Below are 22,162 nucleotides of genomic sequence, written 5' to 3'. Positions count from 1 at the left end.
CTATTGGGTATTTGTCTGTAGGAAGCTAGGATACAAATACACTAGCCGGCTAGCTAGCAGGCGCCTGTATTACTGACTGAATAATAGCGCCCTCTGCTGGACCTTAGGGCTGCAGTCTGTAGGGGGCACTCTACTCCCCCCAGTGAAAAGGTGCTTTGCAAATACTATGCTAAATACATGCAATCATGACGAGTGATGACATATTTCCACTACATGTTTTTGTGAAATCTGAGCCTCATTATTCCTGTATGACCAACATTTTCAGAAAATCTCAATTTGTATCTTAGCCCCCTCACCAGGTTTCAGAAACGTCCCAGTCGTGGAGCAAATCCTCAATGAACAAGAGGCCAATGGTCTTTGGCTAGAAGGTGACCCTACTGTGGAAGATGAAGGTCCACAGTCACTGGTACCAGAGGAAGAACAGCCATTGCAGCCTTTTGGTCAGATGACAGAAAAGGTGAGTGGAGCTTGTGCTTTGTCTGCTGATTTTTGTAGAGGGTAGATATGTCTCACAGAGACTATGCCCAGACATATTTAGTTGAAAAACATGCGAGCTCACGCCCAGCAAAAATGTGTAGCAGGCCTTTAACTGTAAATAGTATAGTAAGGCTTTGATTGACCCTTAGATATATTCAATAGGGCTTTCTGAGTGGCGCAGCGGTCTAAGGCACTGCATCACAGTGCTAGATGCGTCACTACAGATCTGGGTTAGGGGAGGGTTTGGTTGCCGAGATGTCCTTGTCCCATTGCTCCAGCGACTCCTGTGGCAGGCACGCTGACACGGTCGCGAGTTGGACGGTGTTTCCTCCGACACATTGGTGCGTCTGGCTTCCGGGTTAATCGAGCAGTGTGTCAAGAAGCAGTGCGGCTTGGCGGGTCATGTTTCAGAGGACGCACGGCTCTCGACCTTAGACTCTCCCGAGTCCGTCCAGGAGTTGCAGCGATGGGACAAGACTAACTACCAATTGGATATCATGGAAAAGGGATAAAAAAATATATAAAAATAGAAACTCAATATACCATCTAGGCTACAGATAAACCATTTTAAGGGCTGTTTTCAAAGATTCTCATTTAAGCATAAAATATGCCCTTCCAAATATATTTGTTTGTGTTAAATATGTTCCATGATTTTGGTGTCATTCCCCTGCTGTATTATGTTTTGTAATGGAAAACCCCTACAACAAGATGCTGTCTAACTGTTGCTGTATGATCTACTCGCTTAAAGGCTGATAAGAGTTAATAACACCATTGATTGTCTTTTGGAAGGGAGTGGAGACATGTTCAGCACCACTGGTCATTAAACAGGAGTTAACGGATGATGACGTCATGGAGTCTCAAGGTCAGTTGAAGCTATTATTGTATTACATGTTCAAGCTCTGCAGCATGAGTTACAGTGCCTTCAGAAACTATTCAAACCCCTTGACTTATTCCACATTTTGTTGTTACACCCTGAATTTAAAATGGATTAAATACAAAAATTCTCACCCAATAATGACAGTGAAAACATGTTTTAAGAAATGTTTCCAATTTTGAGCAACTCCAGCCGCCGCTTGGCATTGTGCATGGTGATCTTAGGCTTGTGTGCGGCTGCTCGACCAATTTTATGAATCTCCCGACAAACAGTTCCTGTGCTGATGTTGCTTCCAGAGGCAGTTTGGAACTCATGAGTGTTTCAACCAAGGACAGGCGATTTTTGTGCGCTACGCAGTTCAGCAGTCCCGTTCTGTGAGCTTGTGTGGCCTACCACTTCGCGGCATTGTTGCTCCTAGGACGTTTCCACTTCACAATAACAGCACTTACAGTTGAATGGGGCAGTTCCAGCAAGGAAAAACATTTTTACGAACTGACGTGTTGGTAAGGTGGCATCCTATGACTGTGCCACATTGAAAGTCACTGAGCTCTTCAGTAAGGCCATTTAACTGCCAATGTTTGTCTATGGAGATTGGATGGCTGTGTGCTCGATTTTTATTTTATTTATTTTTATTTTTTAAATTTATTTTACACCTGTCGCAACAGGTGTGGCTGAAATTGCAGAATCCTCTAATTTGGGGGGGTGTCCACATACTTTTGTGTATATGTGGTGTACCTGGCCTGCCGGCCCTACCTACCTGGCCGGGCCTAATTACCCAGCTTGCCGGCCGGCCCTGCTTACCCGTCTATCAGCTTTGCACATCTGGATTTGGGTATTTTACATTTTTTCATTGAAGATTTTTTTCAATCTCTGTTAAATTAGATGGGGAGCGGCGTTGAACAGCAATCTTCAAGTCTTTCCACATATTTTCAATGGGATTCCAGTCTAGGCTTTTGCTGGGTCACTCAATGACCTTTTACATTCTTGTTCTGAAGCCATTGCAGCATTGCTTTGGCTGTATGCTTGGCTTCATTGTTCTGTTGGATCATAAATATTCGCACCAGTCCGTATTTGGCTCCATTCATTGTTCCCTCTATGCTTACTACTCTCTCAGTTCCTGCCACTGAAAAGTGTCCCCATAGCACGATGCTGCCACCATCATGCTTCATGGTAGGGATGGTGTTAGACAGGTGATGAGCTGTGCCTGGTTTTCTCCAGACATGGCTCTTTGCATTCAGCCCAAAGAGTAAAATGTTGGTCTCATCGGACCACAATCTTTTGCCTTATGTTCTCTTTCACATGCCTTTTTGTAAACTCCAGCCGTGATGTCATTTGCCTTTTTCTCAGAAGTGGCTTCCGTCTGGCCACTCTCACATAAAGCCCAGATTGGTGGAGTGCTATAGAGACTGTTGTCCTTCTGTCAGGTTCTCCCATCTCAGCCAAGGCACTCTGTAGTTATGTTAGTGGTTATTGGTCACCTCCCTGACCAAGGTTCTTCTTGCCCGGTTGCTCAGTTTGGTTGGACAACAACTACACAGACTCTGCTTGGATTTGATGTATTTTTTTCCATTGCCCAGTGATAGAGACCACTGTGCTCTTGACTGTTTCCAACACTGGAAATTGTTTTATGACCTTACCCAGATAGAATTCTATCAGATCGACATACAGTACCTTGGACATAATGGTATAGTTTCTGCTTTGACACATGCACTATCTATTGTGGTAACTTTATATAGACGTAGGTGCGTTTAGTGCCCCCCCCCAAAACGTTATTGAACAGACTTTTGGGGTATATTTGTTCCTGTTTCGGTGGGTGTGGTGAGCTTGAAGCAATGAGTGGTGTACAGTATTTAAAGGGCAGTGGCCATACTGACAATGTTCCAAGCAACGACACACGTGCATTCAGATTTATTCAGACCCCTTGAATTTTTCAACATTTTGTTACGTTACAGCCGGATTCTAAAATGGATTGTTGTTTTTTTCCACCTCGTCAATCTACACACAACACCCCATAATGGGAATGCAAAAACGGGTTTTATTTTTTTGTAGCAAATGTATTGAAAAAAAACATCACATTTACATATACTAAAATTGGATCGATACAGAGCAGATTAGCATGGCCCCCTCGGTCCTCCCCTCCTGCTCCGTGGCTCGACGACTCATTGCGAGCTCACAGAATAGGGCTCCGGGCAGCCGAGCGGAAATGGAGGAAAACTCGCCTCCCTGCGGACCTGGCATCCTTTCACTCCCTCCTCTCTACATTTTCCTCTTCTGTCTCTGCTGCTAAAGCCACTTTCTACCACTCTAAATTCCAAGCATCTGCCTCTAACCCTAGGAAGCTCTTTGCCACCTTCTCCTCCCTCCTGAATCCTCCTCCCCCTCCCCCCTCCTCCCTCTCTGCGGATGACTTCGTCAACCATTTTGAAAAGAAGGTCGACGACATCCGATCCTCGTTTGCTAAGTTAAACGACACCGCTGGTCCTGCTCACACTGCCCTACCCTGTGCTTTGACTTCTTTCTTCCCTCTCTCTCCAGATGAAATCTCGCGTCTTGTGACGGCCGGCCGCCCAACAACCTGCCCGCTTGACCCTATCCTCTCTTCTCCAGACCATTTCCGGAGACCTTCTCCCTTACCTCACCTTGCTCATCAACTCATCCTTGACCGCTGGCTACGTCCCTTCCGTCTTCAAGAGAGCGAGAGTTGCACCCCTTCTGAAAAAACCTACACTCGATCCCTCCGATGTCAACAACTACAGACCAGTATCCCTTCTTTCTTTTCTCTCCAAAACTCTTGAACGTGCTGTCCTTGGCCAGCTCTCCTGCTATCTCTCTCAGAATGACCTTCTTGATCCTAATCAGTCAGGTTTCAAGACTGGGCATTCAACTGAGACTGCTCTTCTCTGTGTCATGGAGGCTCTCCGCACTGCTAAAGCTAACTCTCTCTCCTCTGCTCTCATCCTTCTAGACCTATCTGCTGCCTTTGATACTGTGAACCATCAGATCCTCCTCTCCACCCTCTCCGAGCTGGGCATCTCCGGCGCGGCCCACGCTTGGATTGCGTCCTACCTGACAGGTCGCTCCTACCAGGTGGCGAGGCAAGAATCTGTCTCCACACCACGTGCTCTCACCACTGGTGTCCCCCAGGGCTCTGTTCTAGGCCCTCTCCTATTCTCGCTTTACACCAAGTCACTTGGCTCTGTCATATCCTCACATGGTCTCTCCTATCATTGCTATGCAGACGACACACAATTAATCTTCTCCTTTCCCCCTTCTGATAACCAGGTGACGAATCGCATCTCTGCATGTCTGGCAGACATATCAGTGTGGATGACGGATCACCACCTCAAGCTGAACCTCGGCAAGACGGAGCTGCTCTTCCTCCCGGGGAAGGACTGCCCGTTCCATGATCTCGCCATCACGGTTGACAACTCCCTTGTGTCCTCCTCCCAGAGTGCTAAGAACCTTGGCGTGACCCTTGACAACACCCTGTCGTTTTCCACTAACATCAAGGCGGTGACCCGATCCTGTAGGTTCATGCTCTACAACATTCGCAGAGTACGATCCTGCCTCACACAGGAAGCGGCGCAGGTCCTAATCCAGGCACTTGTCATCTCCCGTCTGGATTACTGCAACTCGCTGTTGGCTGGGCTCCCTGCCTGTGCCATTAAACCCCTACAACTCATCCAGAACGCCGCAGCCCGTCTGGTGTTCAACCTTCCCAAGTTCTCTCACGTCACCCCGCTCCTCCGCTCCCTCCACTGGCTTCCAGTTGAAGCTCGCATCCGCTACAAGACCATGGTGCTTGCCTACGAAGCTGTGAGGGGAACGGCACCTCCGTACCTTCAGGCTCTGATCAGGCCCTACACCCAAACAAGGGCACTGCGTTCATCCACCTCTGGCCTGCTCGCCTCCCTACCTCTGAGGAAGCACGGTTCCCGCTCAGCCCAGTCCAAACTGTTCGCTGCTCTGGCACCCCAATGGTGGAACAAGCTCCCTCACGACGCCAGGACAGCGGAGTCAATCACCACCTTCCGGAGACACCTGAAACCCCACCTCTTTAAGGAATACCCGGCATAGGATAAAGTAATCCTTCTAACCCCCCCTTCCCCACCCCCTTAATAGATTTAGATGCACTATTGTAAAGTGGTTGTTCCACTGGATATCATAAGGTGAATGCACCAATTTGTAAGTCGCTCTGGATAAGAGCGTCTGCTAAATGACTTAAATGTAAAATGTAAATGTAAGTATTCAGAACCTATACTCAGTACTTTGTTGACGCGCCTTTGGCAAAGATTAGACTCCAGTCTTATTGGGTATGACGCTACAAGCTTGGCAAACCTGTTTGGAGTTTCTCTCATTCTCCTCTGCAGATCCTCAAGCTCTGTCAGGTTGGATGTGGAGCATTGCTGCACAGCTATTTTCAGGAGATTTTCAATTGGGTTCTGGCTGGGCCACTCAAGGACATTCAAAGACTTGTCCCGAAGCCACTCCTACGTTGTCTTGGCTGTGTGCTTTAGGTCGTTGTCCTATCGGAAGGTGAACTTTCGCTGAGGCCTCGACAGGTTTTCATCATGAACGGAGCAAAGTACAGAGAAATTCAACTTTCCCTCAATCCTGACTAGTCTCCCAGTCCCTGCCGCTGAAAAACATCCCCACAGCATGATGCTGCCACCACAATGCTTCGCCATTGGGATGGGGCCAGGTTCCCTCCAGACGTGACGCCAAAGAGTTCAATCTTGGTTTCATCAGACCAGAGAATCTTGTTTCTGGCTTTGGGCAAACTCCAAGTGGGCTGTCATGTGCCTTTTACTGAGGAGTGGCTTCCGTCTGTCCACTGTAACATAAAGGCCTGATTGGCGGAGTGCTGCAGAGATGGTTGTCCTCCTGGAAGGTTCTCCCATCTCCACAAAGGAACTTTGGAGCTCTGTCCGAGTGACCATCGGGTTCTTGGTCACCTCCCTGACCAAAGCCCTTCTCCCCTGATTGCTCAGTTTGGCCTGGTGGCCAGCTCTAGGAAGACTCTTGGTGGTTCCAAACATTATACATTTAAGAATGATGGAAGCCATGTGTTCTTGGGGACCTTCAATGCTGCAGAAATGTTTTAGTACCCTTCCCAGATCTTTGCCTCAACACGATCCTATCTCTGAGCTCTACGGACAATTCCTTCGACTTCATGGCTTGGTTTTTGCTCTTACATGCACTGTCAACTGTGGGACCTTATATAGACAGGTGTGTGTGCTTTTCCAAATCATGTCCAATCTATTGAATTTACCACAGGTGGACTCCAATCAAGTTGTAGGAACATCTCAAGGATGATCAATGGAAACAGGATGCACCTGAGCTCAATTTTGAGTTTCATAGCAAAGGGTGTGAATACTGATGTAAATAAGTTTTCATTTTCAATAAATGTGCAAAAATGTATTAAAAAACCTTCACTTGGTCATTATGGCGTATTGTATGTAGATGGGTGAGAACAAATATTGAATCCATTTTGAATTCGGCAACAGATTGTGGAATAAGTCAAGGGGTATGAATACTTCCTGAAGGCTCTTAGCTTCTAATGGACAATATGACGAGTCACTGTGAAACAAACCTGTAAAATGTATTGTTGGTGACTTCCTTTCCAGGTTACAGCGTGTGGATGCCAGACACTCACAAGGCCAACCAGAATATCATAGGAGAAAGTGATGAGGGCGAGAGAAGTCAGGCCTCTAGGGGATCCAAAGAACTTGGACTTGATGACTTTAAGAAAGAACAAAGTCTGTTGCTGGTGTCAATTGAGGATGCTGCAGTACCCACAAAGAAGAAGAAATATAACATAAGATACACCTGTAAAATATGTGGAAAAACTGGGACCAAGAAAGGCAGAATGTCAAGTCACTTGATAACAGACGAAGGGACTTCTAGTTGTGATATTTGTGGTGCGAAATTCAAGCATCAGAATGGCTTGACAAAGCACAAGCTACTCAAACACAGTGTGAAACCCTACAGTTGCTTTGTGTGCGGAAAGATGTTTTTATATTCTAAAATACGTGACTACCATGAGCGGATACACATTGGAGAAGACTACTGGTGCGCGGACTGTGGCAAGACGTTCAAGGAGCGCCAGGATCGCGACACGCACGAGTGCATTGTTTGCAAGGGAGACCGGCCCTTCAGCTGCTCCGAGTGCAGTGAAACCTTTCAAAGACAGTACCATCTCAAACAACACCAGCTGGAAAAACACCCTCTAATGGTGGACCAGACTGTCGAACCTGAGTCCAAGGACATTGAGGACAACTGAGTCAGTTTGAGTCAGCTGAGAGTTCTGAGGCACCCATAAGGAGTGAACCGATACAATACACTTGTGGAACAACTTGGGCGACTCAAAATGGCATGCGCAGTCACATGGTAATACATAGAAAAATACAAAGGAAACACTATACCTGCGACGTCTGTGGCAAGGTATTTAGGCTCAAATCACCTTTCACCAAACATCAGCTCAGACACAAGGGAGACCTGCCCTTCAGCTGCTCAGAGTGTAGCAAGGACTTTAAAAGTCAGTTCCAGCTTAAAAAACACCAGCTTGAAAAGCACCCTCTAAAGGTGGAGCAGCCGTGTTCTGATCATGATCTTGTATTGACAGTGTCGTGACGTTGTATTAGTTAATGTGACGACTGTTGCTCATCGAATGATTAACGGTTTATAATTACGTAATTAAATGAATTAAGCAATGAATCAAGCAATTATTAACTCATTAACCTGGGGCACCATGGGAACATTGTTTTGATTGAGTTTCTATTTCCCAAATTAACTCAAAGGATATCAGAATATCGATTACAACAGTCGCTAAATTAATCAATTTCCTCTACAGTCTCATAATCTGAAAGTCGTATAATCCGGGAATCTGCACGGACCCGGGCTTTACCACTGAATTTACCACACCAATCTTAGTTGATTATTTATTTACTAGCAAGCTAAAATGATGATAAAAATGCACATACACAAAACACAGTCTAGCTATCGATTAGGACTTAGTATAACGGGCCAACACACTATGGCGCTTGTTACCCAAAATGGGGATTTTAAAGAGAGAGAAATAAAGGAAGTACACGAGAGAAATATACATTTGGGTTCATTTGTCAGCCATGCTTATTTAAAATTAGCCTTGCCCCGAACTGCCGCTCTTATGGGTCAGAATATAATGATGTAATTACGTGTTGGAGTTCTCAGGGGGGAAGCTCCGCGTGGGTCGTTTAGGCTTCTAAATGACGCACTTCTTCTCCGGCGCAACTCTCTGGTTGTCCTCACGATGTCAGTGTCCTTCTTGGCTAAGTGGTCTGATCCTCACCCTTGATCGGAAAGGGGTCTTCTGAGGACAGACAGCTCTGTAGCTCAGAGCTCACAGCTTCGGCTCGAATGGTGTCGATACCACGATTCAATGGAGAGTGGAGGCTGGGTGGTTCGGCTTGAATTCACCCGCTTAGACACAGCTACTCGTCCGTAGCTCGTGTAGAAAAATATTTCTTTGTCTTCAACCTTGTGTTTCGTTTTGGGGTTCGTCGACTTTGTTAGACCTTGGCTGCAGCTTGGGGTCAATAGTCTTCTATGTTAATTCTTCACTCTCCTGTCTTATACCCTCGGGTCAGAAGTGGGTGTAACAGCCTTTAGGGCGATTCTCTGGGCGGACCAAGTACAGGGGGCAAGGCTTAGATTTGGCTAAAAATCCGATTTTAGACACTAACTTCACATTTCATCTTTATCAAAACATTCTGTTTGATTTGGATATTTAACAAACAGCGTACAATGTATAAACATCAGGCATATACTGGGAAAACTCTTAAAGGTACAATGTTTTCATAATAACGTCATCTCTTAACCTTTAAAAACAAATACAAAAGTTACATACATTTTAATATTCCACTTTTCGTCATAACCACCATTGTGGCTGACGGAAACCATTGTTCCAAAGTCCCTTTATTGCATGTTTAAGGTTCTGAGGCCAGTTCTCCATTGTTAGGACAAAGGAATTTCTCTGTATTATGGGCATGAGGTGTCATAAAACCCCCACATCTTCAGACCCCTAGATCTCTCCTCCTCTGTTGGGGGTTTGGGAGATAATCTGTAGGGTGGTGGTCTCCTGTACCCTGACCTGATCAGGACAGTCATGACAGTCCCCCTCTGGTAGGTTCAACTTGGAATGATTCTGCATGTTGCAACCCACCATAAGAATGACCATCGGATGTCCTGGTCTGTGGATCATCAGAGCAGCCCCCCCCCTTTAGTGGTTCCCCCGGTAGGCTTTCCGCAAGCTGTGGATCACCACCAGAATGGATCAAGGAGGTCTGGCAGTGGCTCTGTGTTCCGGCCCGTCGTCCGGTTATCCCGGTTAGTGGACCTAGGCAGTAACTTGGCAGACGTTAATAACGCACAACACTCAGGCAATACATCATTACATTTCCTCCCCAAAGGAGCGGTGTCTTGGCTCTAAGGCTTCCTAAGTGTCAAAGGTAATGAAACGAAAAATTGGAATAAAAACATAAAAGTATACAAAATATGTCTACCACACCTTAATCATCTAATATGGACTATGTTCTATATATGTCCAAGGCCTTGGCTAAATAGCTCTATCATGGCATTGTCTCTAATGTCATGTCTAGGTTGATCCTACTTGCAGGTGGGTAGTTAAGGCACTTGGAAAAACTTGGCCCCTGAAGGCCAAGCTTACATTAGGGACATTACTGGGCTGACCTAGCGAGTTCGGGAGAGGAGGCTGGGACTGGGCCCTGTAAGAGGGTTTCCGGATCCATTGCCACCTTTCCAAAAATCGGGATCGCTTCCGTCCCACGGGTGATCCTAGTATAAGACCTCATTAGGTCTTCCATTGCACGTGTGCGCCTGTGTACGTAGTAGGTGCACACGCCAAGGGAAATGAGACCAAGGATCATGGTAACAGTCAGGATACTGTCCGGCACCGTCCAAGAGCGGGCGACAGACCAATCTTTTGGTCTGTAGTCAGTCGGGTCGACTAACAGTGCCTCATCCAGTACGCTAAGATCGACAGTCATGGGTCCCTCGTACTGGATTTGGTATTGAATGGCTTGTAGTAACTCAAGGGAACGTTTAGCAAAAGCGTCCGGAATTTCAATCTCTGTGTCTATCCGGTCGTCGGGAAGGTGGTATAGAGCGAGGTCGTCTACGTGAATAATCGTCCCCTCTGGTACCGTAACAAAAACAGTCTGGTTGGGGAGGTTTAATTGCGTGATGGAGTCGTGGCGTTCGTAAGTCATAGTGGCGGACGCGAACGGTGTGTTGACCAACCATCGGTTCCCTACCACCTCCACTTGTGTGGTGGTGGCCCCATCCCTGGCTGTTAGTTTGGCTCTACAGCGTTCTTCGCTGGTGATAGCTTTAATACCACAAAGACGCTCAGTGTTATCCCTGACAAATGGTTTGCTAGGACAAAGGTAGTGGACATCTTTGGTTAGAGTACACATTAGCAGGTTAGGGGTGAGATAGAAATCTGGGTTGTTTTCCTGGTAAGCTACAACTGGGGGCGTGGCAATCTTTACGTGGGTACTGTCGCGCCAAAATCCTACATTGAGAACCGTTTTCAATCTATAGATATTCTCTAGTTCAACAACCGGCAGCGTCAGTAGAAAACCCACTTCATTACGATCAACATCAATGTGTATTGGGATGGCCGACCCCAGACTATAGGCCAAATGTGATTGTAACGGCCTTAGTGTGGTTGAAGTAGCTGAGGTCAATATGTCGTGCACCATTGAGAGGGGCACTAGATATGAGGGGATTCTATTCATGGCCAAGTGGTCCATAGAAGAGCTAACTTCACGGAGAAAATCCTCCAGTAACAATCGAACCAATTGGACATGGGCATAGTCATGGTTCATGACCTCTGCTAGCTTTCCTACAGACAGGATAGTTTTGTTCAGGAGAGTAGCGTGTGTGTTGACCACCAGAATAGTGTCCTGGAGAGACTTTCCCACATGTTGCAACCTAAGGGCCTGTGCCTTCATCTGCTGCTGGATAAGTGGCATCTCTTCAGTAATCTCCCTAACATTCCTCTTGACTGTGGCTAGACTGACTGCGTTGACGGCAGTGGTACCTAGGGCAAATAGTGACCCTACGGCTGCCCCTATCGATAGTAGCGCCCCGACGAATCGTTTTTCTCGCCTGGGCTCAGCTAGTTCTGACTGGGTTACTGTGAACTTTTGGAGTTGGGCCAACATATGGGCAGTGTCTAGCTGGGCGTGCTTAATTGCCAGGCTGGTCCAGTCAGCCCCGGCCCAACTCAAATGCGCCGCAGGTGGAATGTGTTGGCGGTACACATTCTCTGCATCTAGGCGGACATATACCCTCTGCGTGTGTACTCTGCAGTTAGTTATGAGGAGTCCTGGATCGTCGCGGAGAACGATTCCCGTAGGGGGTCCGTTCGTGATTACGTCTGCTGGGTTGGTTTTGACCAGGGCGCAGAGTGTCAGGATCATCCAAAGGAACTCCATCCTACAGAAACGCATAATCAGAGATTGTTGGATTATTTCAGTTATTTGTATTCGTAAACAAAAATTGTTTTGACAACTATTTTTCTGTTTTTCTTATTTTTAATCAGTACAGCGCAGGACGATATCACTAGTGACAACAGATGTATATCTGGTAGCTGGGAAGAGAATAAAAGATATTAGGTGCAACGTACTGGTCTCCTGGAAGGGATCAGCTGAGGGTACTTAAGAATTTTCTTAGTACCTCTGGTTTTTTTGCTAGGGTTTTTATCTATTCGGTGCTGGCTAGCACCCCTTCTATTCCCATGGGGGGAGTGTACAACTTGATTTGGTTCCGGTGGACCCACTTTAATGTGGCGGTTTGTCGACCTTTGCTGATTTTGATCTGGTAAGCTACAGGTGATAGCTTCACCACAATCTCGTGTGGCCCCGTCCAGTGGGGCAGGAACTTTGTTGCGACGCCCGCGGGTTTGGTGTATATGTAGTACCACACCTTATCTCCGACCTCGAACACCTGGTGTGAGGCTTTTTTGTCGTAATAGGTCTTGTCACCTTCTGCACTTCTTTCCAATTGTCCTTGAGCGTACGCAAAGGTAGTCTGGAGATGGTTCCGCAAGTCGGTCACGTATTGGTGAGCCGTGTAGGCGGTGGCTGCGGCGACATCTCCCGGTTGGTACAGGAGATGCAGTGGAAGGGTCATTTGCCGGCCCGTCATCATCTCAAAGGGTGTCATTCCCGTAGACTTGTTGCGTGTGGCTCTGATTGCCATCAGTACCAATGGGAGTTTGAGGTCCCAATCTTTGTGGTTGGCTGCCACATATTTCCTCAAGATTCTGACAATTGATTGTTTGCTCTGGTCTACCCCCCCCGAGCTCCTAGGGTGGTACGCGATGTGGAGTTTAGCTTTGACTCCCAGGAGCTTCCACAGTTCGGTCATTACAGCTGCCGAAAAGTGGGTTCCTCTGTCGCTGTCCACGGTTTCTCCTGGCAGGCCGAAACGACTGAAAATGTGGTTTAGCAAAAGAACGGCAGTGGTTTCCGCTGTGTCATTGGTCGCCGGCAGGCACTCCACCCACTTTGTGAATGCGCAAGTCACTGTGAGGAGGTACTTGTTGCCTCTGGCAGACCTGGCAACTGGGCCGACCCAGTCGATCTGGATCGAGCTCCAGGGGTAAGACACACCCGTGCGTTGCAGGGGTGCTCTGTGAAGTGGCTTGGTGGGTTGAAACTGGCAGCAAACTAGACACCCCCTCACGTATCGTGCCACGTCTTGTTCCATGTGAGGCCAGTGGGCCACCTGTCGCAATGTTTCACATGTAGCCTTGACCCCCCTATGGCCTCCACATGGCTCGTCGTGGGCATGAGCTATCATTATCCCCCTCTGTGTTTTAGGAACCACCCACCTTCGAGCGGTGTCGGTTTCTGAAACATACACCAATAGGTCATCTACAAGTGTGAGGTGCTGTTTAGTTGCGTACAGCGAACGCAAGTCGTGTGAACCTGCCAAAGCCAGTTCGGACACTGGGTGGTTGACAGGATCCGACAGGAATGCCATCAAAGTGGCGAGGGACTCATCTTGGTGTTGCATTGCTACCAGGTCGCCATTCATGAATGAATGCGTTAGCAACACATTATGTTTGTGCGACGACGTTTTCCGTGGTGCTACATGGCTACGCGTTACCGCAGACACCATAGCTTCCTCAGTGGGTTTTTCGTCTCGAGCAGCAAACACCCAAGGGGTGCCGTGAATTGCACCAGATTTCGCCATGTTGTCAGCATGGTCGTTGCCAAGTTTGTCACGACCAGGTGATTTGGAGTGTCCCTTGACTTTCTTCCAATACACCTGTATGTCGTGTTTGGTGATGAGATCATCACAAGCTAGAATGAGCTCTTTGTTTTTCACCTCTTTACCACTTGAAGTAGTCATGTGCTTTTGTTTCCAAAACGGCAAGTGGCATAAGAAGGTGAGTCTCGCGTAGTTAGAGTCGGTGCAGATCGCCAGTTCTGCCAATTCATGTTTCACCGCTGTTTGCAGGGTGATCAGCACGCCAGCCACTTCTGCAAACTGGCTGGTCTTGTTGCCAAGCTGAAATTGAAGTGGTTTGCACGGAATGTCGTTGTGCCATACCAATCCCACCCCAGCTTGCAAGTGGTCTAGATGGCGGTAAGAACAGCCATCTACAAATGCCATCGGCATGTCGAGACACACGTTCTCTTCGAAATAGTGATGGTTCGAAGGCAATGGCGGAGCGATGTCACGCGGGGGTGGTCCGGAGTCGGTTTCATCGTCACCACAGTGTTGACACACCGCCAAAGCACTGCCCAAAGGCAGGTTCTTTGCTTTTGCGTAGTTGATTACTACATCATGGCTCTGCAGCGTCATGAGCCAAGCCGCTATCCTGCTGTTGTGTACAGCACCCTCACGGATTCGTTGGCTTTTCAGAAAAGTCACAGGCTGGTGACATGTTTCTATGATCACCTTTTGTCCGCCGACATAACTGGTGAAGTGTTTGATCGCCCAGACTGTCGACAGCAGCGCTTTTTCGCAGTCTGAGTATTTGTGTTCGGCGGGGTTGAGTGTTTTGCTCGCGTAAGCAACCACACGTTTGTCTTGGTCGTATTTTTGGTACAACCCAGCGCTAAGGCAGTGCTCTGAGAAACCGACTTCCAAAAAGAATGTCTTGTCTTTGTTGGGGTATACCAGGCAGGGTGCCTCGCAAAGCATGTTTTTCAAGGAAGCCACCGCTTCGTTGTGAGTGACATCCCAAACGAATGGGGTGTCTTTCTGAAGAAGGTGAGTCAACGGTTTTGACAAGTCGGCGTAGTTTTCGATGAATTGACGGGAGTAATTACATACTCCCAAGAAGCTGCGCACCTCGTGAAGGTTTGTAGGTGTTTTGATGTTGCGGACTGCTTGGATTCGGTTAGACTGTGGCAGGATGCCCTCGGCACCCACCAGAAGCCCAACGTAGTTTACCTTGGTCCTGCACCATTGCCCTTTCATGATGGCCAACTTAGCCCCTGCAGTCCCGAGTTGGGTGAGAACGTGGTCCATTTCATTGAGGAGATGTGACCAAGTCTCACTTCTCATGAGAACGTCGTCCACGTAAATTATCGTCCCCCTAGAGGCTGCGTCTGGCATCGCCTTGTGCAGGAAGATGTTGAACTCTGAGGGGGAGTTCGCATACCCGAATGGGCAACGATTGAACGTGAAGAGCTTGTTCGAGAAAGAGAAAGCCAACTTGTGTTGGTCACGCGGGTCGACTGTCATGGTCCAGAAACCATTTGCCACGTCGACTGTGGAGAAGTACTTGGCGTTTGCCACCTTTGGCAACTCTTGGTCGAGCTGTGTCATTGGCCAACGAGACAACGGAACCAGTTTGTTGAGTTGTCTGTAGTCAATGGTAAGACGCCATTTACCCGTTGGTTTCAGAACGGGCCACACGGGAGCGCTGTACGTACTGTTACATTCCCTGATTATCCGTTTAGCTAATAAGGAATCGATAATCTCTTGTACTGCTGCATATGCTGCGAGCGGGATTTTGTATTGTCTAACGAACGTAGGAGTTGCTCCGGGTGGCGTAGGAATACGCACCACATGGATACCCGTAACCCCGCAATCCAGCGAGTCTGTCGACCAGATCTCACTGTGTTTGTTAAACAATTCTCTCAACTGATGGCGTTCAGTGTCATTGACAAGTGCATCAGCCTCCGACAGTAGTTGTATTACCTGTGCATGGAAACCAGGATATGGTTCGGCGACATTGTACAGGTCTTCATCGGGTGGTGACGGCATGTCACCTTTGGGAGAATCATCGGTTGTTTTCTCACAAGAGTGTACATCGCATGCAGGAGGAGACGCAATATCATCCTCCGTGACGATGGAGTATATTAACAGGTTGCTGTCAGGATCGGCATCCAGCCGGAATGCCGATGTGTCGTCCAGTGGCAATACGGGAGTTAGTGCTATTGCTTTTGACTGACAAGTAAACAGCGTACCTCCCTCGCCATCTAGGTCTAGGGAGGACGGAAGAGGCCCAATCACAGGAACAACTAGTTCAAAATCATGGAAGGCGTAATCTATCAATGTTCCTAGCTGAGTGTGCCGAGGAATGGAAATATCCGCTTGAGTCAGATTTTGTACCAGGAGGTAAGTGGATCTAGCGGTTAGTTCCAACAGTGGGTTGCCATTGATAGTTAGCCCCAAGTCGAATAGTTTTGGAGAGGGTTGGAAGAAAGCAGTGGTGCCTTCCATCCGGTATCCGGGCGCCAGGTTCAGTCTTACAGAAACCTCTGTGGTTCTTGCCGGTATCAACATGGCGGACTCAGTTATCGTCTTGCAAGCTTCAGGAATAGTCTGCCCGGAAGCCATTCGCACCCGGTCGAAAGACAAGGCATGTTGGTTTGGCTGCGCCAAAGACCAAAGAACTTGGTGTATGGTATCAAGTTTAACACCCAATCTTACCAAAATGTCCGCTCCCACATAGACTGTATGTGGGAGGTCCAGTAGGTAGTGGGATAATTCCTTGGTTCCAATGCGGATCGATAGCGCACACACCCCTATTGCGGTGAGTGTTGTCTGGGGAGTCGTTCCCAGTGGAAATCTAAACGTTTTCGGCACAAGGGGATGGCAGTTAGCCGTTTTCGAAATTTCGTTGAACATTTCCAAACTGATTGCTGATTTTTCTGACCAGGTGGCCAGCCTGGTATCCTCAGCCATAGTGCCGTTTAGGCACACGCCCCCTATCAGAGGAGGGCGGTAAGTGTCGGCTGGTGAATCACCCAAGCCGCACAAGAAAACCACATGTTCGGTTAAGTTCCGAGTCGAACTCACATTGTCCTTTGCCACAAATGGCGGGCTCATGGCCAAGTTCACAGGGTTTGCGTCAGATGCTGACGTCGGACCCACGTCGTTGCACAATGTAAGGCAGGTCGCCTTGGAAGAATGCGGCGAAGTCAACGGAGTAGGCATAGGTATTTGTGACCAGATTTGATTGGTTTTCCAATCCATTAGTGGTACCAAACGGTCAATTAAATCACTCCCAGTCAGCATTCGTTCGATTTCGATGCTAGTCACATACACGGGGTGTATCAGTGACACGCTTTCGAAGTTGAGTTTAAGTAGGAGACGTTTGGTTAGGGGCGAGGTAGCTTGAGTGAAACCTCGAAGATTCGTATCGCAATGTTCCGTTTTCAACCAACGTTTTGTTGGGTCCACTGCCCTTTTTAGTTCATCCAGCAAGGTTTCGGATATGAGGGAAATTGTTGAACCCGAATCTATCAGAGCGTGACAGGTCACACAGTCCTCCAGGACTGTTCTAAGGTATGGCCTGTTCGAGTTGGTTTTTCTCGTCATATCCCCAACAAAATGGAGTGGGTTGGGAGAACGGAGCGGTTTGTAATCTGCGTCGATTTCCAAGACAGATAAGTTACCTACGTGACCCAGTGGGTCCTCTATCGGAATGGTAGAGGAATCATCTGTTACAAAGCTGCTTATCTCGTGCATCTCCACCTCCGTGTCCAAGTCTGTAGACAAAACCTGCGGGCCTGTGTCTAGAACGGGCGGTACCTGGACAGGGATTCGAGTGGGGGCGGGGGTAATGGAAATGTTTGCGTCCTCTTGAATTGCATGAATTTCGGCGGACTCGGTTTCCAACGATTTTACGCCTAGTCATGAGGATTTATCCTTGTCCTCTTTCTCAAATTTCTTACGATGCAGTACATCTTTTATCAGAGCTTCTATATCATTTCGGTTAGCGTTTAAATCATTGTTGAACACTTTGTTGCCCTTGTTACGCTTGTTACCCTTGTGTCCTGACCCTTTGTGAGAGTTAGGCGGAGGGGCATGTCGGCTAGGTTGATCTCTACGGGACCTGTTAGATTGGGGACGTTCATCGTAGCTATTGTTACGGCGGTGGTTGTCGGGGTGGTGGTTACTTGGTAGCCACCCCCTTTGATCGTCCTCTTTTACAGCATATGTCCCTGATGCAGCCCCTTCTAATTAGAGTGATGGTTGCCGCCTAAGCTCGAAAGTCGAGGTGTCCGGGCTCTTAGCCCGGCTTGCTTTTGATGCTTCAAAAGCGGTGCTTGCCAGCTCTCGGAGCGTCGAGATTGGCAACCCGACGTGGGCAGTAGGGCCCAAGTAGTTAATGAAGTTGGGAGACATGTTTGACAGAAAAAGTTGTTTGAACGGCAATAGGTCTTCCATTCCTGTTTCAGTGAGCATGCCAAAGTAAGCTGAACGAAGCCGGTGATCGTAGGCTTGTGGGTGTTCATTTCGAGCCTGTCTGATATTGTTAGCCAACGAACTATCGTGTTTGCGAGTCGCAGAACCACTGAATTCTATTTTCAAAACCGTGGCAAGTTTAGCATAGTCGTTTTGCACGTGTTGCTCTTGTAGACGGATGAACCTTGTCACGTGTCTGTTGGACGTTCGCTTCAAAAGATAGAGCCTGTCTGCATTCGTAGCGTTTGGGTAGCCATCCAAGGCGTCCTCTATGTCTGCTAAGAATGTCTCAGTGTCGTTTGGCTTTCCCGGAACGGGGTCGAAGAGGCGGAAGTTTTTGACGATTTTGTCAAGGCGATCCCCGCCAAGTGCGCAGGGAGCATCTGCACTCTCCCGTGGAGAATTGTCGGCCGAGAGGCCAAGAGGAAAAGTCAAGCTGTGGTTGTGTTGGCGAGGAGGCCCCAATTCACTGTGGGCCGAATGGCCAAGAGAAAGAGGCTGAAATCTCCTGTCATCTACATTCCCTCGTTCTCTTAGCTCCGGATGTGAGCTAGGTTGCTTGGTTTGGTTGTCCCGCGATAGCGCGTGACTGTTCTGGAGTTCCTCCAGATGATACCTAAGGGTGGTGTTATGCTGCATCGCAGAGTCCACCTGGGAGTTGAGGGTGTTTATTTTCGACACGTAGGTGTCGCCCTTTTTTCGCTCGGCCTCATACTTGTCTGTCATGGTTTGCAGGGAGAGGTCGCGAGTGTGGAGTGAGAGATCCAGTGATGCGATGTCCTCCTTTTGTTTAGAGGTCACATTTTCCAACTTTCTCACCTGGTCTTTCTCATCCTTCATTAAATCAGCGACTTCAATGAGTTCTGCTGTTTTGTCCTCCAACTTGGTCATTGTGTTCATTAACTGATCGTCTTTGGTCTGCAGCTTTTGGAATAGAGCATTATTGCTTTGAGTGGTTTCATTCACAACCGTTTGTAGGGCATCAATTTGCTCGCCCCGTTTTCTAGCTAGCTCGTCCGATTCATCTAGTTTCGCGTGGACTTCATCGTATTTAGTTTTGGCTAAGCCGAGTTGTTCTTTTAGAATACGGACTTGGTCAAGAGATTGTTCGCGTTCTTTGTTATAAGTGTTAGACAGATCTTCCAATTTATTGTTTCTCACACACAGTTCCTCAGCTAGCAGTAGCTTATCTTTTTCGGCTTTCGATGCCAGCTCCCTGGTTCTCTCCACCTGTACCTTGAACTCCCCAGCTTCCTGCTCGTGCCTCTGCTGGGCACTGAGGTACTGGTGCACTGTCCATCTCTGCTGGTGGGCATAGTTGAGGGCTAAACTGGAGAGAACCTTCACAAGGCCTCCGCCTGATGGTCTATTTTGAAGAGCGTCTGTCGCAATGTCTGCATTTTTCTCGCTTATGGCATTGAAATCTAACATTTTCAGCCCCTCGGCATAGTTAGGATTTGCATCGTTGCTGAGGTCCGCGATCAATCTTTCCGTGGGTGAAGGTCCACTGATTAGAGGGGAAATGGGTGGAAACCCATCTGATGGATTGCTCATTATTATGATTGTCAGTTATTTCAATTTACGTAATGTTTGGGTTTTTTAGTTGGAGGCTGCAAACACGATTTAACTCAGTTTGTAAACGTCAATGAATCATCAAGACTGGGTCAGTAATGTGAGTTGGTTATTACTGAACTTGCCAAAACAGGTTTAATTGATTAAATCGATTTTAATGATAAATCTAACCTGTATCGGCTATTTGGGAATTTTAATTCACCTGAAAGAGTTGCTATCTCTAAGTTAACGTTGAAAAGTTTAACTATGTCTCATTGGTTAGTACACATTAGTTTGCGTATTATTCCAATAACCAACCTGGACGGTAGTGTAGCAATTTAATGTATATTAAATTGAACGAGACAATGATATCCAATCAGTTGAGACTGGTTAGATATCGTACAGCATAACCTGAATTATTTAAAAATAATTACTGGTGATTCTTCACCACCGGAGGTCACTGTTAACACAAGCTAAAATCGACAGGGTACCAGTGAAAATAGAATTTTACAAAACTATTAAAAAGTCTACCTAAACACCATTAAGCTGGTAAAACAGCTTTAATCTATTAATCAATTTGAATGATTAGTCAACCCCGTATAGGCTAAAGGAATTAGCTTTAATTAACCTGAAATAGTTGCTATATCTAAGTTAACGAGGAACAGTTTAACCATGTCTCATTGGTTATGGCACATTCGTGTGTGTATTATTCCCATAACCAACCTGGAGAGGTAGTGTATCAATTTAATGTATGTATAAAATTGAACAAGACAATGATATCTAATCAGTTAAGACTGGTTTGATATCCTACAGCGTAACCTGACTTATTTCACGAAAAATGACTGGCGATTCTTCGCCAGAGGTTACGGATAGCCCAAGCTGAGGTCACACAGGATTCCCGTCTAACGCGGGAATTCACTATGAACAAAGAGGAAAACAAAAATGGCGGCTCCCCTTTGTTAGCTTAGCATCTGGCGCAAGGCTCAGCTTTCCTTGCGCGGGGTTTCCCCCTCGCCGCACAAGGGATGTTCCCTCCAACAAGGGAACGGGTTTACTTGGTGACGTCTCACGTTCAACCCTTAACCTCTCCCCGTTACCAAACGCGAGAGGTAGAGAGATAATAACTTCGCTTCGGTCAAACGAATATATCTACTCTAATTTCCGTAATGGCTGGCTCATATGTCCTCTGCTCTAGGAATTACTTATGACCGAGTCAGATCACTCCTGAAAGCGATCGACAGAAATAACACTACGTTAGGCCCAACTAGTATTATTTTTCAGAAAGCCTGCATCGGCTGGTACATATGCCCTAGCTGTTAGCATTCAGTAGACCCCCCTTCACACTGGCTTTGGTCAGATATACAACAGGGGTCGTTCTCTCCCGACCAGTATCTGGGTCAAATGGAACGACACACACACACTTCTCTCCCGCACTAGTCCTGCCTATAGCTATTAATGGAATGTATATATATTGCTACACAATTGATATGGAATAACACAACAGTGCGGCCTAGTCCTATCTTAGACTCCTCACAGGGGGCGCCATATGTCGTGACGTTGTATTAGTTAATGTGACGACTGTTGCTCATCGAATGATTAACGGTTTATAATTACGTGATTAAATGAATTAAGCAATGAATCAAGCAATTATTAACTCATTAACCTGGGGCACCATGGGAACATTGTTTTGATTGAGTTTCTATTTCCCAAGACAGCTCTGTAGCTCAGACCACCCAGCCTCCACTCTCCATTGAATCGTGGTATCGACACCATTCGAGCCGAAGCTGTGAGCTCTGAGCTACAGAGCTGTCTGTCAGCTGTCTGTCCCTTTCCGATCAAGGGTGAGGATCAGACCACTTAGCCAAGAAGGACACTGACATCGTGAGGACAACCAGAGAGTTGCGCCGGAGAAGAAGTGCGTCATTTAGAAGCCTAAACGACCCACGCGGAGCTTCCCCCCTGAGAACTCCAACACGTAATTACATCATTATATTCTGACCCATAAGAGCGGCAGTTCGGGGCAAGGCTAATTTTAAATAAACATGGCTGACAAATGAACCCAAATGTATATTTCTCTCGTGTACTTCCTTTATTTCTCTCTCTTTAAAATCCCCATTTTGGGTAACAAGCGCCATAGTGTGTTGGCCCGTTATACTAAGTCCTAATCGATAGCTAGACTGTGTTTTGTGTATGTGCATTTTTATCATCATTTTAGCTTGCTAGTAAATAAATAATCAACTAAGATTGGTGTGGTAAATTCAGTGGTAAAGCCCGGGTCCGTGCAGATTAGCGGATTATACGACTTTCAGATTATGAGACTGTAGAGGAAATTGATTAATTTAGCGACTGTTGTAATCGATATTCTGATATCCTTTGAGTTAATTTGGGAAATAGAAACTCAATCAAAACAATGTTCCCATGGTGCCCCAGGTTAATGAGTTAATAATTGCTTGATTCATTGCTTAATTCATTTTATCACGTAATTATAAACCGTTAATCATTCGATGAGCAACAGTCGTCACATTAACTAATACA

The 22,162-nt window shown here is 47.1% G+C and overlaps 1 protein-coding gene across 1 annotated transcript; it reads left to right on the top strand.

Annotated features, from left to right (window-relative positions):
* Positions 1-1,022: 1,022 nt before the first annotated feature.
* On the top strand, positions 1,023-7,955 carry LOC115202041 (zinc finger protein 134-like). The gene is made up of 2 exons (XM_029765891.1): positions 1,023-1,339; positions 6,979-7,955. Exons 1-2 carry the CDS (start codon positions 1,327-1,329, stop codon positions 7,632-7,634), a joined length of 669 nt encoding a protein of 222 aa, XP_029621751.1. The 5' UTR covers positions 1,023-1,326; the 3' UTR covers positions 7,635-7,955.
* The last annotated feature ends 14,207 nt before the right edge of the window (positions 7,956-22,162 follow it).

This window comes from Salmo trutta, chromosome 11 (genome assembly GCF_901001165.1).
Source record: "Salmo trutta chromosome 11, fSalTru1.1, whole genome shotgun sequence".
NCBI classification, from domain to species: domain Eukaryota; kingdom Metazoa; phylum Chordata; class Actinopteri; order Salmoniformes; family Salmonidae; genus Salmo; species Salmo trutta.
Note: the sequence above shows the minus strand (reverse complement) of the source record. Positions and strands in the feature narration are given on the sequence as shown.